Source organism: Camelus bactrianus, chromosome 16 (assembly GCF_048773025.1).
Source record: "Camelus bactrianus isolate YW-2024 breed Bactrian camel chromosome 16, ASM4877302v1, whole genome shotgun sequence".
Taxonomy (NCBI): Eukaryota; Metazoa; Chordata; class Mammalia; order Artiodactyla; family Camelidae; genus Camelus; species Camelus bactrianus.
In genome coordinates this window covers 614,161-630,930 of record NC_133554.1, presented here as the reverse complement: position 1 = coordinate 630,930, position 16,770 = coordinate 614,161, and the positions used below count along the sequence as shown (strand labels likewise).

Genomic DNA, 16,770 nt, shown 5'->3' with positions numbered 1-16,770 from the left:
CACCCCAGGAAACAGCACCGGGGCAGTGAGCCGGGCTTCGGGAGGGCAGATCTCATTTCAGCCCTGAAGCTCCTGTGGCCTTGGCATGTCCGGGTGGCAGTGCTGAGGGCCAGGGGGCCTGCTCCGCCTTCAAGGCTGATTCGAACGGAGCCCACGGAATGGGGGCCAGGGGGCTCAGAGAGGACACTTTGCCTCCACTGTCCCCAGAGCCCCTGACAGAGATACAGAGTGAGGTCCTGGGGGGAGGGGAGTGGGCAGGGCAGAGGGTCCCTGCCCACAGAGGGCACTCATATGTCTTCAAGCCCCTCTGCCTTGGGGCCCGTGAAGGAGGCCGTGCTGGGGGCGCAGAGCCCACCGGGGGCCATGTTCCCTGCCGGCCCCCAGGCTCCATGGTGGCCCCTCCAGCCAGCTCCCCACCTCCTCCCCGCCTCTCTGGACACAGGGACCCGGCTGCTGCCACAGTGGCCAGAAGGGCCCATGAAGGAACCCCCTGGACACTCTGCCAGGCTTTGGGGGCCCCAGACCCATTTCCAGGAAACAGCCTGAGAATGTCGCCCCTAGAGGGCAGAGAGCACTTTCTGCCCCTGGGAAAGCCTCCAGTGCAGAAGAGCACACCTGGCCCCTCGGGAGATCTGAGGAGGCCAGTCATTCCTCCACCCTATCCTGCGTCACTCCCACTCTGTCCTGAGCTCCCAGCAGGGGGCTGGGGGCTGGAGAGAAGGGAGCGTGGCCCCACCCTGAGGACCGGGCCGGGCAGGCCAGGCCGTCAGCGAGCTGGTCCTCGGGTCAGGGCCTGCGCCTCGGGGGCCCAGGTCTGAGGGAAGGCCAGACGCGGAGGGGCTGCCTGGCCCGTGGCGGGTGAGCCTGCAGCAGGCCTGCCCCTGACTGAGCGTTTCTCCACAGGCACGCCAGCCCCACCGGCCTGTTGCTGACCGCGGTGGTGGCCCTCATCTACGTTGTCGCCATCCTGTACGAGGAGTGAGTAGGCCGGGGCCAGGGCTGCTGTCTGCTGTGTGACCCCCGGCTGGCCCTGCCTCTCCCCTCAGGGCCTTTCCTGGGCCCCAGGCAGCTGGGCCGTGCACAGGGTGGCATTTGGGAAGCTTAGGGCAGACGCAGTACAGCCTGGGGGCGGGCAGGCAGTGTTAGAGCCTCCTGGTCCCACACGGACCCCCTCACTCCATCCACCCCAGATCGGAGAAGGGAGGCCTGGGTGGCAGTGTCAACCTCGAGCGCAGCTGACCGGAGCCTCTCTCCTGCCCCCACAGGCCCTTCACCGCTGAGGTCTACCGGCAGAAAGCCTCCCAGGCCTGCAAGAGAAGCTGACTGGGCCCGTGGCCACTCCGCTGAGGGTCTGCCATCTCCAGCCTGCCCTGCGCCACGCCCAGGGAGGGGAGGATGGTGCCCGGTGCAGCTGCTCCAGTGCCTTGGAACGCGGCCTTGGGGGCCCTGGACAGAGCCCCCTGCCCCTGCCGCCCACCGCCTCCTAACTTACCAATAAAGGCGCCTGACCCCAGCCCCCGTCAGTCTGTCTATCCAGGTTGGGAGGAGCAGGCTGGGGCTCCGAGAGGGGGTTCCTGAGCCAGGAGGGGGCACTGCCATCCACACCTGGGGAAACCTGCCCAGGCCTTAGCCACCTGTGCCACCTGCCTCACTCCACTTTTGCCCTTCAGTGAGCCAGCCCAGCCTCAGGGTGGAGGTGTCACTATGGTGCCCAGCTCTGTGAGCTGCTGTCCAGTGAAAATGACTAAAGGGTGAAAAATACTATGCAGAAAATTTAAGTGACAAGAAATTGTGGACGGGTCCTGTGTAGGCCGCCAGGGAGGCACACTAGACTTCAGCCGTGGTGGTCAGGGGAGGCCTCCCTGAGGAGGTGACAGCTGAACTGAGACCCACATGTCCGGAGGGAGCAAACTGGAGGAAGAGCCTTCGGGCACAGGAAAGGTGACTACAGAGGCCCTGAGGTGGGGTGAGCTCAATGTAGGAGCCCCACGCCACTGGATCCAGCCCAGGAGAGCTGGCCTGGGAGACAGGTCGCCCTTGGTGGGTGATCTGAGGGTTTTCCTGCCCCAGAAGCCGGCACGTGGCAGACCCTGGAGGCACTGCGGGGGAAGGGGCCAACTTGCCTCCAATGCTTGAGCCTGGGTAGGGGTAGGCCCTCTGCACTGGCTGCCTCCTGACTCCCGTGCAGGCTGGTCACCCCTTTTGGGAACAGAGGACCTGGGGTGCAGAGAGCCTGGGTGACTTGTCCCAGGGGGCACGTGAGTGAGTGACAGCTCTGTTCCAAGCCCACGCCTCCCTCTTTCCCTCTGAGGTGAGAGGATTCAGAGGAAAGAGACTGGGCTGGCGCCAGGCGATACCCCCCCCCCCCCCCCGGCCCGGCTGACAACGCGTCTCTGGTTAATGACGTTTCTCTCCTGATCCCTCCTGGACCACTAGAGGCCTGCTGTTATGCCTGACCACATAGCTGTGGGGGCCGGGCCGGCCCCTTGTCCTGGCCCCAGCCTCACCTCGCAGCCCCCAGCCCTCTAAGGACACAGGATGGGCGGGCCTTTCCTCCCTTCGGGTTGGGAGACAGGTGGGCCCAGAGCCTCAGCGCCCTCCCCGGTGACGTGGCCGCCCGTGGTGCGCTGGTGCTGGAGCAGCGCTGGCCGGGCCACCTCCTCACCACAGAGCTCCTCAAGCCTGCCCCTTTGGTTTCCGAAGTCCAGAGTGGGCTCCAGGGGCCATGGGAGGCATGGAGGCTGATCTGATGCAATGCCTTGTGCTCACTTACTTCCAGAAACAGGACGCTCACCCCTCTGCAGGCACGTCTGCACACAGCCTTTGAGGACGCGCTGGCTCCCACGGTGTGAGCCAAGCCATTGTCAGGGTAGGACTGAGCACCTCCAGGCATTCTGACCCATGGGTCACGCGTGGGAGGCGGGGCCTGGGGTGGGGCCAGAGCCCGGGCCCAGCTGGCTCTGCCCGAGGGGCTCCTGTGACCCAGCAGCTCACAGCTGAGGAGGAAACTGCTGGATACCTATGACCTCGGCATGATGAAGGAGCCGGTCAGAGGGAAGCTGGCTCCGCTCAGCCCTGCGCTCTTCAGCCAGCGGCTGCAGGCCAGGGTGACCAGGACTCCCTGTGCAAGGAGCGGCTGGGGTGAGCGCAGGCCGGCACGTAGCGCTTATTGGAAGTGTCCACATGCCCCTTGACCGGGCCTGCCCACACTCCTCAAATGGCTTTCGAGAAACTTCTGAACCACTCTTTGCCAACAGACCAGCCTGTGGTGGACATTTCCTGCCTCGGGGGTCACTGTCCAACCCCCAACTCACCCTCAACATTTGGTCAAATGTTTTAAGAACTTTCCATTCCACTCTGAGTTGGAAAATCACACTGCAGGTAATCGGTCCTCATAGGCAGGCGTGGCCTCATTAGTGCCATTTGTGGCCTTACATCCAAACAACAGGAAATCACGGCCAACACCATGAACCTGGACAACCGAAAACCAGTGCAGTTTGTGGGGGACACAGGCAAGAGTGCCAGGGAGGGTGCACATGTCCCCCTCCCCAGCGGGGGGCCCTGGGCTGTCCTGACCTTCCTCCACCCAGACCTGAGGCCTCAAGGATCACTTGCTGTTCTTACTACCAGGTCCCGCCCCCTAAACTGCAAGTTCTCAGCCACAATCACCACAGACCACTATCTCTGAAGCCCAGAGAAGGCTAGGGACAGCTGTGCTTCAAGACCAGCTCCCCCAACTATAAAATGGGACTCCAAAGGCACAAAATGCAGCAGGGGAGGGAGGGGACATTCGCCTAGGCCTGACTGAGGAAGGGCAAGCCTCTGGTCCCTCCAGTCTAGGTGGGCAGCCTCTGGCTGCAAATCCCCTGCCAGGCTCCAGCGCAGCTCTGGTTGGGAGAAAGAAGCTGAGACCTGCAGTAGACGCAGGGTTAGGACACTCCAGCTACGGGACTACAGCCAGGCACCCACGGCCTCCCTACTCCACCGGCGGGGCCTCTGCTGCGCTCTGGTGGCGGGAGTGGGTGGCACCCACCTTGCGCTGGCACAGCTGCGCGGAGCAAAACCAGTCCGCTATGCTAAGGGGCCGGCTCCCAGGGTGGGTGAGAAGGTGTGCAGAGCCCCCAGCGCGGTGCCTGGCACCTGGCAAGCACCTGCTGCCATTCTGTGGCCAGCACGAGCCCAGTGTATTCTCTGGGGAAACTGCAGCCCAAAGAGTGCGCGCGCGCGTGTGCTTTGCAGGGATAGTGGGGGCTCCTTGCCTGAAGTCAGAGGCACAGGTGGGACTGCGACCCTGACCCCCTTGCGGCCGCTGAGCTCCGCGCAGGGGAGAAGGGCAGCCTCGGGGCGCCCGTAGCCGCGGCCAGACCCAGAGCTGTTTCCTTCCCGGGCTCAGCGGGCGGGAGAGGGCAGCGGCCCGCGGAGGTGGAGGGAGGGCGCGGTGGGGCCCGCGGGCGTGACGCACGGAGGCTGGGCGGGCGCAGGGCGGGGCGACCACGCGGGCTGCATATAGGGGCCGCCACAGGGTGCAGAGGGCCAGAGCTTTTGGTCCCGGAGCAGAGCGCAGCTGCAGCACGAGTCCGATCCCCAGCCCAGCCCAGCCCAGCCCAGCCCAGCCCGGCCGCCCGGTCGCTCTGCCCCGCGCCTTCAACCACCGTCTGCGCGTCTTGCGGCTCCGCGCCCGCCCCCGCGGCCCTTGTGCTCAATGAAACTGGCTGCGATGATCAAGAAGATGTGCCCCAGTGACTCGGAGCCGAGTATTCCAGCCAAGAACTGCTACCGCATGGTGGTCCTCGGCTCGTCCAAGGTGGGCAAGACGGCCATCGTGTCCCGCTTCCTCACGGGCCGCTTCGAGGACACCTACACGCCCACCATCGAGGACTTCCACCGAAAGTTCTACTCCATCCGCGGCGAGATCTACCAGCTCGACATCCTCGACACGTCCGGCAACCACCCGTTCCCCGCCATGCGGCGCCTCTCCATCCTCACTGGTGAGCCCCGGGGCCGGGCAGCGGGCGGGGGAGGTGGTGCGCCGCGGGAGACGGGGGACCCTGGTCCCAGGGCGCCCCGGCTGGAGGCGCGGTTCTCACGCCGCGAGGTGCGCTGGAGAGGTAAGCGCGCCCCGCGCAGCAGCCCCAGAGTCAGCCCGCTTAGGCAGCCCCTGGCCACCGCCTTCACCCTCTCCTTTTCTGCTGTCCCCGTAGGAGACGTGTTCATCCTGGTGTTCAGCTTGGACAACCGCGACTCCTTCGAGGAGGTGCAGAGGCTCAAACAGCAGATTCTCGACACCAAGTCTTGCCTCAAGAACAAAACCAAGGAAAACGCGGACGTGCCCCTCGTCATCTGCGGCAACAAAGGTGACCGGGACTTCTACCGCGAGGTGGAGCAGCGCGAGATCGAGCAGCTGGTGGGCGCCGACTCCCAGCCCTGCGCCTACTTCGAGATCTCGGCCAAGAGAAACAGCAGCCTGGACCAGATGTTCCGCGCGCTCTTCGCCATGGCCAAGCTGCCCTGCGAGATGAGCCCGGACCTGCACCGCAGGGTGTCAGTGCAGCACTGCGACGCGCTGTACAAGAAGGCGCTGCGGGGCAAGAGGCTGCGGCGCGCAAGCGGAGACCCGGACGACGCCTTTGGCATCGTGGCGCCCTGGGCGCGCCGGCCGAGCGTGCACAGCGACCTCATGTACATCCGCGAGAAGGCCAGCGGCGGCCAGGCCAAGGACAAGGAGCGCTGCGTCATCAGCTAGGAGTCCCCGCCCCCGCGGGGCCGCAGAACCTCAGGAGGCCCTTTTGTCCAAAAGTCTACTGACACGGCTGAGCGCGCACGGACGGGCGTCTTCCCTCCCGGAGCCGGGCCAGGCGCGGGGGAGGATCCGGACCAGAAAGGACCATCATCTGCTCTGGAAGGAGAGAGGACTGGCTGAGGCCGGACCCCCCACCAACCCCCACGACTTGGGGACAAGTCCCAGCAGAGGGTGGGTTTGCCTCACTTCTCACAAAGACCTACGAATGGGGTGAGGTGGGAGTTAACCAACCACGGCTGGGCAGGAGGGCCAGGACAAACTGGCACTAACTTGTCCGTGACTGGGGGTCCCCGTGTTGGCTGGCCTGAAACGAGGGTACGGGTCAGACTGGAGGGAGTGACTCGTTTACATGTGTGTGCAACGGCACAAAGTGAAGCGAAACAGAAACCTTGCACTTTATTAGCAGCTCCGGTGTCGCTGTGACATGAACAAAATCGTGCACGGCTGTTTGTACCGTGTGTGTGAGACAGTCTCTCAAGTTATTATTTGTATTTTTTTTAATATAAAATAAAATACTTTAAAATAGAAAACCTTGCTTCCTCTGCTTTTAGAAGTGGCTGGAAGACAGAGGGGCGGGCAGGGAGGGGCAGTTTCTACTTCTGAGGAATGAGGCTCACCTTCCCCAGAGTGGGAAAGTAACTCTGCCTTCTGAAAACAGCTGCAGCCCTCCTGGAGGAAAGGCTCCCGAAAAGCTTCAGACAACTGACTGGAGGCCCGTCTATCTCAGGAGCCAGTCCTCAGAAAGCCAGGGGAAAAAAGGACTTCAGGGTCCCTCCTAGAGACGCACCTTTCTAGCCGCACACCTGCCCAGTCTTCCCGTGGCTGAGACCGAGGGCCCCGCCAGCCTGGTCCCACTCAGCACAGGTCCAATGAAGCATCACCACCCCGGGAACAGGTGGTGTGAGGGGTCACTCAGGCCCTCTTCTGGGCGCGACTCCAGTCCCCAGGGAGCTGCAGGCTTGGCCACGTAGCTGTGGGACCCAGTCATGGTCACCGGCCCGGCCCGGCCCCTCCAGCTCCAGGAAGAGCTCATCACCCAGGTCAGGTCCGGCACCTTCTGTCTTGCAGTCTCTCTCTGCAGTTGAGGGCCCAGCTCTGTCTGCCTCTTGTAACCATGCAAGCTTGGGGCAAGTGACGCCTGCCAAGCCTCAGTCCCTATCCGGGAAACACAGAGAGCAGCGCGCCTCTGCTCGGGTGTGCGGGGAGGGTCACGTGTGCCTGAGTACTCAGTACAGGCCCCATCCCCCGTAATCCAAATAATGCACTCAATATTGTCCCAGGGAGGGACTAACCCTGCGCTGTGACTGTGCCCACCACAGACAAATTCTCCCCTACAAGGAGGGACGCCTGGGGGCTGGTCACAGGCAGGCAGGACGACCCACCAGGCCAACAGTGCCTCTGGGGAGAGGTGTGGCTCACAGGACAGGTCACGCCATGTTCACGCTGGTCTCACTGGTTTGGCTGTGTGAGTGCTGGGGGCTGGGGCTGTGGGAGGAGGTGCGGACAGAGGTCCTCAAAATCTGCTCGGTCTCCTCTGAGCAAAGTTAACGTTTTCCTCCAAACTGTCCAGAAGAGACATACTACTGTGAATTTCTCAGTACAAAACCAAGATATCCTGACAGCAGAGCACAAGTTTTTAAAATTACTCTCTTGAAAATTGCCACAAGTCAAAGCACTGGAGCACAGGAGAGGTTCCGTCCCCTTCCGCCTACAAGGAGCCCTCGTCCGCTGCAGCCCCGCAACAGCCCGGCCTCCTGGCATTTCTGCGTGCTTCGTGTTCCATGCTATTTGGTCAGGGCCTTAAAACTGGCCCACACACTACTCTGAAATCTCAAGAAAATAACTGATTCAGTTAATACCGCCCCACAGTAGAGCTGGTCTAATAGGTGACACCCGCTGAAATTCAGAGCCTGCTCCTCTTTCCGAGGCCACTGGAACTGGATCCTCTCCTGCACACCCGGAGTTCCCAACGCACCAGACCTTCTGGCGGGAGCGCAGGTCAACGCGAACAGAACTCCTGCTGAGAACATCTTCACCCAATGATCCTGCCAGTGGTGGATCCTGCCAGTGGCGGCCATCTGTTAAGCCCCTGACTGGTCAGCACAGGTTACGAGCTCATTTCTAGATCTAAACAGGATTTGCTGACTTTTCCCTCATCCCTCAGCGGCGAGGGAAAGAAGTGCTCTGGTCTCAGTCTGACCACACACATTCAATGTCCTGCCAGGAAGAAACAAGGGGTGTTTATAAACACCTTGAACCAGACCTTGGCTGCTTGGCTGCCAGGCCTAGCCCTCCCCAACCGCGAGGGGCCGTCAGAACCAGCGCTCTGAGCTGCCCTTTTCTGAGCAAAAAGCCCCATCATGACCACCTGTCTTTGGTGCAGAGGACATCTGTGGCCGACTTTTCAGGGACAAGGCCGAGGGGAAATCGGTTTTTAAACCAGGGAGCAGGACTCTGAAAGGCTGGAAGAGGCGGGTCTGCTCACCTGGAGCCCAAGGCCACCAGTACTGCGTGGGCTGAGGTGGTCTGGCTATTCTTGGGCATTAAATGGCTAAACAAGCTGACTGAAGGAGACAGGGGACAAAGGAGCAAGAGCTACAAGTAACAAGAACATGTAGGTGACAGAGAACGCGGAGGCAGGGCTCCAGGCCGACATCCCCCAGTCACACCCACAGGGCAAGAAGGAAAGGAAACAGCTATTCCGGGGCAGAAAGCCACCCGTCTTCTTTCACGGCTTACATCCTCACTGAGCGCGTGTAGGCCTACTGCCCGGTGAATGCCACACACACTGCTGTTCGCAGAACGCTGTGTGCCTGCTACACTCACCAGCTCCGGGGGGGCGGAGATCAGGGCGCAGCCACCCCTCCCTGCTGTGCCTCTGGATCCCCAGCTGCCAGCCTGCCAGCGCAGCAGGGCCCCCCCGCAGAGGGGGTAAAGTCCCCCACCCCCACCCCCAGCCTTGGGGAACATTCTTCCTTCCACCTGCAGGCACTCAGGTCACCGTGCATCTAGACTTGTGGGTTCACGCCACAAGGAAGCCGGCAGCGCCGTCCAGCTGAGCCGCAGCCCGGCAGTCCCCGCCCACGCTGGGGGGGGGGGGGGCGGGGTAGGAAGGCCCCGGCCCGCCCCTCGCCCCGCCTCTACTCCTTGGGGATCTCGAACATGCAGAGGCTCTTGTACTTCTGCAGGAGCTCGCTCTTGGTGCGGACTTGCTCCCGGAGGCTGAGCAGCTGCTGCTGCTGCTGCTCCGGGCTCAGGTGGGTGCCAGGCATGGCGCTGATGACCTTGCGCATCTCCTGGAACTTGGTTTTGAGCGCATTCAGGTCCTGGTGGATGTCGGGGCTGTCCTTGTCCATGCTGCAGGGGCAGAGGGCAGTGGTTAGCATCCGCAGCCCGGACCACGCCCTCCTCGCACCCCCGAGCGTGCTGCCCCAACAGTATCGGGACCTGTCGGCTGTGTCCCCCACTCGGCTGTGCCCGCGGCCTCAGCACCGGTGTGTGACCGCGGCTCAGCACGCGACCCCCAGCAGGGCCGCCGCAGCCCCTCTCTGCACCCGCATGGTGGACGCTCAGCCTTCCTCCAGAGCCACAGCCCCAACCCGGGCCCCGGCACTGCGGGCGCTGAAGCAGCATTTGCTGAAAGAATGAGCACTTGGCAAATAAGATAGTAAGAGTCTGCTAATTAATGAAAAAAACCATTACCAAAATCAGGTGACAAATGGCAAATGAAACTTGCTGAAATACCACATTTCTTCTAACTTGAGACACCCAGGCCAATCAGGAGGCTTTCCCAACTAGCAAGAGAGAATTTTAGCTGATGTTCTGATGCTTGAGCGCATTCACATGAAGTCCAATTCCCACAGATCTGCTCACAAACGCTCAACTAGTAACAAGCACCGGATGATTCTCAGCGGGCAGGCGCCCTCTCCCCCCACAGCCATGCAGACCGCTCGCCTTTGGGTCAGGCTCATTCTAAAGGCAGGATCATACCCTCCGTGTCACAGCTGTTATCACCTGCCCAGAGACCCATGGTCCCTGTCACTGCTAAATCAGAAACAGCAAGAACAAAACGCTCACCTTCGGTCAAAGAAACAGCCTGCCGGTTGCTCCCACCCATTTTTTAAAAGTTAGTAAATGGATGGAAGAGCTTTTGAAACAGGCAGCTGAGACTAAAATCTAAAAGCCGATTCACAGGCGGTTTTAAAAATCACCCATTGAGAGAATAGAGGCAAAAACTGTCAATGACTACTTATTTCTTCTAATAAATGTTCTTTGCTTATGGGAAACTTCAACCCAGATGGTGTTAATTCATGTTTATTACTAATCATTTCTCCGCTTACGCAGACAGAATATCCATCTTTCCTGGTGATCTGCTGGTTACGGCTCACTCTTGGCAAGCAAGACGCACCAGGGCCTGCTCACTATTTATCAACAGCTCAAACTCAGGCAAGATTCGTAGAAACAATTGTTTACTCCGGGAACAAACGGCCAGCCAACAGTTCTTGCTGTCATTTGCAGCCCTCCCCAGAGTGAGGCAGACTGTCCGTGGTGCACCTCAGCCCAGCTCTGAGGGGCCGTCTCCTAATTCTTTCATGTCTCAGCTCAGATCTAAAACTCTGAACAGACACCACCTGGACTTCTGAAATTAAAATATAGTTTTAAGAAAACTGATTCACAGCACTTAAGTCTGAAAGGTCACAGTAAAAACAAGCAAAAACACGTGAGATAAAAATGTGGGAGAAGTTATGACAATCCAGCTCTGGAGGCAAATATAAGCTGGCCCAAAAGAAGACTTAATTCTGAAAGTAAAAGTGAGCCATGTTGAAGATGCCTGTTTCTGAAAACCCACATCTCAGGAGCTGCCCGCCCTCTACCTGGGGAGCTTGAGTAAAGGAGACAGTCTTCAGGTAATAAAGGAGGAGCCACGTGAGAAGGCTGCCCTGAGGGAAGCTGAGCTGAGGGGCGACCGTGTCCGTTTTTCAGGCTGTCCCCAGGGGGATGGGGCAGTGGGCCACCCCCCACTTCCGGGCCAGGATGAAAGAACCACCCCAGCCCCTCGGGCCTCTCCAGGCACAGTGCCCTCTATCCCCAGGACCCAGCATGGGCACCCCCGCTGCTGCCGGGCTGCTGCCTCCTTGGTTCCCCGCTGCCTTGGGCAGGCGCTTGGGAACCAGGCAGGCGGGTGGAGGGCAGTGGCAGAGTAGTAAACAGGTCTGTGAGCGGCCCAGGAAGAGTTCCTCCCAACAGTCCGTCAACAGTCCCCATCTGGGCGCAGCCTTTCACCAGGATTTGGCCAAAGGGGAAGACAGGGAATGGCAGAGGCCACAGGCAAGCTGCAGCGCCCTGGGTCACTCCCGGGCTCTGTGGGCGTGGAGGGCTGGGCCATGGACAGGCCCTGGCGGGGGAAGAAGCGGGTCAGCCCCAGCCTGCTCCCACCACAGAGGGCCTGCGGCTCTGGGTCTTGCTGGCGGGCCGCGGCCCAGCCCCACGTGGGGTGACAGATCAGGAGCCGCCACATGAACTGCCCCGCTGAGTCAAAGACGCTGGGCGTATCCATGCAAACCGCAAAAAGTACACGGTGACAGCATATTGTACCTGTTGAGACAGCCTGACAACCGCGATTCAGGGCTCCTGGGCTGGGACACTTGGTTCCCCATGCGGATTAGATGTGGCAAGTTTGAAGGGGAAAAACATGGTAACTTCCCCCGATCCAAAAGGCCTCACTTCATTCCTCCTCGACAATAAGGCACGTCTTTCTCTAATGCAGCTTCTGAACATACCAGGGAAGGCCTCAAGGAGCTGGGGTCATTTCTTACAGGCATAAAAATAAGACTTTTCTTTTCCCTTTCCTTAGTCTTTAACAATGACACAAACGTGTAGTTTTAACCTTTCATTCAACTACGGGAAAGACACCAACAGGGACTGAAGTGCTGAGGGCCCGAGAGCTCCTCTCTGACACTGGGCAGGGCATCCCCTGCCAGGAGGTGGCAGGAGTCAGGGGCAGCAGGAGGTGGCATCTTCCTGGGCAAAGGCAGGGTGGGAGGCTGGAAGGCCCCCTATGGAGGGTGGGGGTGCACGAGCCGGGCAACAACTGCTGCGCCAGAATGACTCGCTTCGGGGCTCCAGGCCTCAGTGCATAGGCCAGACAGCCTTGGAAGACGAGTGGAGGGCTGAAGGCTGGAAGAGCCACCAGGGCAGAACAGGGAGCCCCAGGGATTTGCGATCAGAGCAAAATGACCTCGGTCACACACACAGGACGAATGAGAGAGAGGAGGGCGAAGGCAGAGAGGCTAATCAAAAAGAGGCTAGAAGGCCTGGACCATGAGTGGTCTTGCCGGGCGCGGAGGCACAGGAGCAGATAAAAGCCTAAATGCTGGGTAACCAAAAGCACCCCACATCCCAGACGGGCTGCCAGGAAAAAGGACGGGCGAGGTGAGCGAGCCGCAGAGAGACACAGCCAAGAGGGAGGCGAGAGAGAGACCAGCCCTGGAAGGTGACGACACGTGCCTGGTGCCAGGGAAGAACAGAACGTGCAAGAGCAGATCAGAAGGCACGGGACGCGGGGTGACAGAGGAGGCGGCTCACGCAGGGACACCAACCACCCTCTGTAACAGCAGCGGGGAGGGCTGCCCCTCACTCCTTACATCAAATATATTCCAGAAGCATCACAGGATTGAAAGTAAAAACCGAACCCACGAAGGTCCTGGGAAAAAGGCATCAATTTCTGCCATTTTACTAGAGTGAGAAGGCCTTTATCCTAGGACCAGAACTCAGAGGCCATAAAAGCTTAATAAACTTGCCTACACAAAAGGATCCGCTTCTGAATGACCAAACAAAGCCCACAAAAAACTAAAACAAAAAACAAACACTAACAACCAGGAACAAAGTCCAAAGAAAAGCAACAACTGGGGGAAATATTTCAATACGCTTGACAGACGAAGGCATACTTTCCTTACTGTACAAAGAACTCACAGAAAGAGGCAGGAGCAGCTTACAAGAAAAAACCACAAATGACATATAAAGTTGCTTATGAACAGATGCTCCGCCTCATGTAATAAAAGACACAGATTAACACAACACATCATTTCTGCCCGAGAAGATTCGCCCAGGTTAAACAGTCTAACAGTGATGGCAGGGGCATGGGAAGCCCGAATCGGTGCATTCTTCCTAATTTGCTAACAGTGATCAAATTTTTAAGTTCGTAAGTTCCGCTGCTAGAAACATACTCTACAGAGATTCTCGAGAGCTCACAAAGAGGCTCACTGCAGGTTACAAAGGCTCAGCTCACTTCAGCTTTTTCTCTCCTGCTCACCCCTGGGCGAGGAGTAAATAATAAAAGGGCCGGCAGGGAAGCTGCAGAAAGGGAGACATCAAGGGCCTGGGTGAACGGGCCAGGCCAATGCCCAGTGTCCTCGAGGGCTCCCAGCCTGTCCACTGAGATGACACACCCAGGGGGCACAGACCTCCCCCACCCCCAAAAGGGGGTGCACTGCCCCAGACCCTGGCTCTTCCTGCCCCTCCAGCTCTCCCTTCCCACTAGGGACTTATGCCCCCGCCCCACCACACTGCGCGTGGACCCCCCACGAGTCCGTGCTGTTTCCTGCCATCACACCCTCACCCACCCGCTTCCTGCCCCACCCCCTTCCCTCCCACAATTTAAGACACATCACCAGCACTACCCCTTAACAAGCCTTCTGTCTGACTTTTCCAGGCTTCACAAGGCCTCTTCTCCATAAGTGCCCTGACCCCATTCTGTCTCCTTCACTCATTAGCCTATAAACTGAAATACATGCCTAGACTAACATGTAAAAATTGGGGGTGGGGGTGGGGGAGAGTACAGCTCAGTGGTAGAGCATATGCTTAGCATGAATGAGGTCCTGGGTTCAATTCCCAGTACCTCTACTAAAACAAATAAATAAGCCTAATTACCCATCCCCCCAAAAAAGAGTAAAACACTAAACGGCTGAGTGGCAGTTCCAGGATGAGTGACGTTCTACTTTCTTAGGATGAACTAAGGTCTTTCTTGGGGAGCCCCCACTGTTCCTGGGGCCTCTGGGTCAGACCCCCCAGAAGGTACCTGTTTTCTTTGGCTGCCAGTCTGGAAGCCGGGGCAGGCAGTGGCGGCGAAGGTTAGGGCTGAGCCTCAGCAGTCAGTGTGTGAACGTTCTCTTAGCCCCTGTTCAGCATGGCTCCCTAGCCCCCAGCTCCTGCAGTGCGCCTGGTGTTCCCCACATGCTCTCTGGCTTATTCTTTCCCAAAAATAAATCTTGGGAAAGGGCAAGCTTTTCACTGGCGGCTGAGATGAAGGGCCATATGCTTGCAGTCTGGGACAAGACTAAGGGGACTCGCTCCTTGTGTTTTATGGAGGCTCTGGGGATGGAGTCCAGGCCTCCTGCGTGCTAAGCATGTGCTCTACCACTGAGCTATTACCCCTGCTCCCCAGGGATCTGCTTCTTAAACAGACTTTCAAGTAAGCCTCCTGTTCTCAGTCCCCCTTAGCCCTTTCACCAGAGATCCCTGCACTGCCATTCCTGAGATGTGGGGGTTGGCCACGGTCAAAGGCAGCTGCTTCCAGCTGCTTCTGGGACTGGGAGGGAGATCAGCCCTTGGTCATCACTTTGTGGCAATCACCTCCTCCCCTGTCCCTTTTAGTTTTATGCTTAAAAAAACCTCTTCATCACAGCAAAATAAAATGTGACAATGAATATATATATATGTTCATGTATAACTGAAAAATTGTGCTCTACGCTGGAATTTGACACAACATTGTAAAATGACTATAACTCAATAAAAACAATGTAAAAAAAAAACAAACAAACAACTCTTCACTGTCCTTTCAGAGGGAACAAAGATCAACACATGTGACCAAGCTGTCATCTTTCCCAGGAGGACACCTCCCAGCAATCTTACGATTTAAGTACGATCAGTCCCATTTCACAAGGGGAAAAGAGACTCAGAGCTGTCTGACCAATGTCACCCAGCCAGTCCCTTATAAAGCTATCATCTGAACCCATCATTTGAGATTCACTATTATTATCCATATTTTGGAGATAAGAAAATTAAGGCCTAGAAAGGCTACATATTTGCTAGGATTCCAAGGCCAGCAAGCATCAGCACACAGATGTGAATCTGAGACCGTGTGACCTGAAAACCCATGTCCTCTCCAGTGTGCATTACAGCTCCGACTTCAGGCCGGGCCCAGCCTGGCTCCTGTCTCAAGAATACATTCCCAGAGTGTGTACACGGAGTGTGTCCATTTTCCCTCAAAACCGGGGGAAGTATATTTGGGTAAATCTGGATAACGCCTTTATAATCCAGCATGGCCCTGGGACTGCAGGGTCTGCATCTGTGTTTGCTATGTCACTGCTGTCTACAAGTGCCACTGGACGCCCACAGACTTCTGAGAACAGAACAGAGCCTGCCTCACCCTCTAAACAGTGCGTCCACCAAGAGAAGCCAAATGAAGTCAACGTCCAGGGAGAAAAAAGGCTTTGCAGTCATCTGGAAAGTGGGGGAAGCATCAGGTCACCCCACAGCAAGCAGACCGAGTCTGCCTTAACTCAGAACAAGCCCCTTGGGGCCAGTAACGACTTTCACGTTGTGAGCGTCACTCCACTCCAGTCAAACATTCCAGAGCACACTGATGCTCACGTGAATGCTACTGAGACAGTAATTCTGTCTTAGTTTACTTCGTTTTGGTTTTGAATGGTTGAATAAAAGTTAAAAGCCCGGGGGTTTGCACCCAGTTATCATGCGGACGTAAACAACATTTAACAGTAAAAATAATTTAGGCAAATGTGGGGGTCGGGAGACTTGGCTGAGGGTTCTTTTTCCCTTTAGGACCAGTTTGAAAAGTCAGGGAACCTGAAGACTGGACAAAAGGAGACAGCCAAGGCTGTGGCACCTGTCTGGGTGTGATGAGCCCGGCCAGCGGCCCTTTCCTGTAATGTTCCCACCATCACCCCTATAATCCCTCTGCATTAGGAGTTACTCCTGTTCATGTCCTTTTTCCTTCCAAGTGGTGGGCAATGTGGGGGTGAAAAACCCTCCCTTTCCCGTGCACATCCCATAGCACTTAGCAGTGCGCCACGCGAAAGAGGACCGTATCCGTTGAATCTGCTGGAAAATGACACCTCTAATTATAGGTGAGAAAACTGAGGCTCCGAGAAGCCTGGCTGGTTCCAGGCTACCAGGCTGCACACGAGCAGTCTGACTGCAGAGCCTGTGCGTTTAGTCTCTGGGCCCGCTTCGTTAAGAACACCGCCTGGCCAGCACGAGGCCTGGCAACTCTCGGGACTCAAAGTCGGCTGAACTGGTGGGATGACTCCATGCGGTCTCGGCAAGGCCGCCCCCTCAGGGCCCGTCTCCCCCATCTGTCAAGCGGGGCGCCCCCGGAGCTCGGGCACGCGACGGGCAGCGGGAGGGCGTGCGGACCGCCCTCTGGGCCCTTACCATTTGATGATGTTGTGAACCAGCGGGAGGAAGGAGCAGTTCTCTTCCGCCTTCATGCCGGCCGGGGACGGAGGCCTCGGCCCCGGCTGTGGCTGAGGCACGGAGACCGGCTGCGGCGGCTGCGTCGGCGGCAGCGGCTTCGTCTCGGGCAGCGGCGGCTCGGCCAGCGGCGGCAACGCATCCTCGGCCTGTCGGCCGGCGGCCACCCCCACAGAGGCCATAGCTCCCCGGGCTCCGGCTGCCGGTCAGCGGTGCCGCCACTCAGCGCGCCGGAAGCGTCGCGGCCTCCTGACGTCACCACCGTGCGCCCGCGGGGGCGGGACCTGGAGGACGGCTGACAGCGCACGCTCTAGGGCGCGGGGCGGGGCCACGGCGCGGGGCGGGGCCACGGCGCGGGGCGGGGCCACGGCGCGGGGCGGGGCCACGGCGCGGGGCGGGGCCACGGCGCGGGGCGGGGCCACGGCGGCCGTTACTAGGCAACAGCCGGCTGGCCGGTCTGGGGTGGCCTGGCTTTGGCT

General features: G+C 58.8%; 3 protein-coding genes across 21 annotated transcripts in view; 2 read left to right on the top strand and 1 right to left on the bottom strand.

The window, feature by feature from the left end:
* The window catches only part of PEMT (phosphatidylethanolamine N-methyltransferase), a 35,216-nt gene extending 33,703 nt beyond the window's left edge, over positions 1–1,513 (top strand). For 15 of the 18 annotated variants that reach the window (XM_074341947.1, XM_074341945.1, XM_074341954.1 and 12 more), the window contains 2 exons: positions 904–978; positions 1,266–1,513. In XM_074341947.1, coding sequence (XP_074198048.1) covers positions 904–978; positions 1,266–1,323 — 133 coding nt within the window. In that variant the 3' untranslated portion in view covers positions 1,324–1,513. Of the gene's footprint in view, positions 1–903; positions 979–1,265 lie in introns of those variants that run through there. The other 3 variants (XR_012499326.1, XR_012499328.1, XR_012499327.1) reach the window with 2 other exon arrangements.
* Positions 1,514–3,922: 2,409 nt separating this feature from the next.
* RASD1 (ras related dexamethasone induced 1) lies at positions 3,923–6,330 on the top strand. Of its 2 annotated transcripts, none has more exons than XM_074341958.1 (2): positions 3,923–4,988; positions 5,276–5,507. In XM_074341958.1, exons 1-2 carry the CDS (start codon positions 4,703–4,705, stop codon positions 5,356–5,358), a joined length of 369 nt encoding a protein of 122 aa, XP_074198059.1. In that variant the 5' UTR covers positions 3,923–4,702; the 3' UTR covers positions 5,359–5,507. The 2 variants fall into 2 exon arrangements, with proteins under 2 accessions (XP_074198059.1, XP_010970236.1); XM_010971934.3 differs by having other exon boundaries at positions 3,963–4,988; positions 5,202–6,330.
* MED9 (mediator complex subunit 9) lies at positions 6,172–16,553 on the bottom strand. The gene is made up of 2 exons (XM_010971814.3): positions 16,253–16,553; positions 6,172–9,157 (listed from the first exon to the last, which is right to left on the bottom strand). Exons 1-2 carry the CDS (start codon positions 16,471–16,473, stop codon positions 8,941–8,943), a joined length of 438 nt encoding a protein of 145 aa, XP_010970116.2. The 5' UTR covers positions 16,474–16,553; the 3' UTR covers positions 6,172–8,940.
* Between the last annotated feature and the right edge of the window lie 217 nt (positions 16,554–16,770).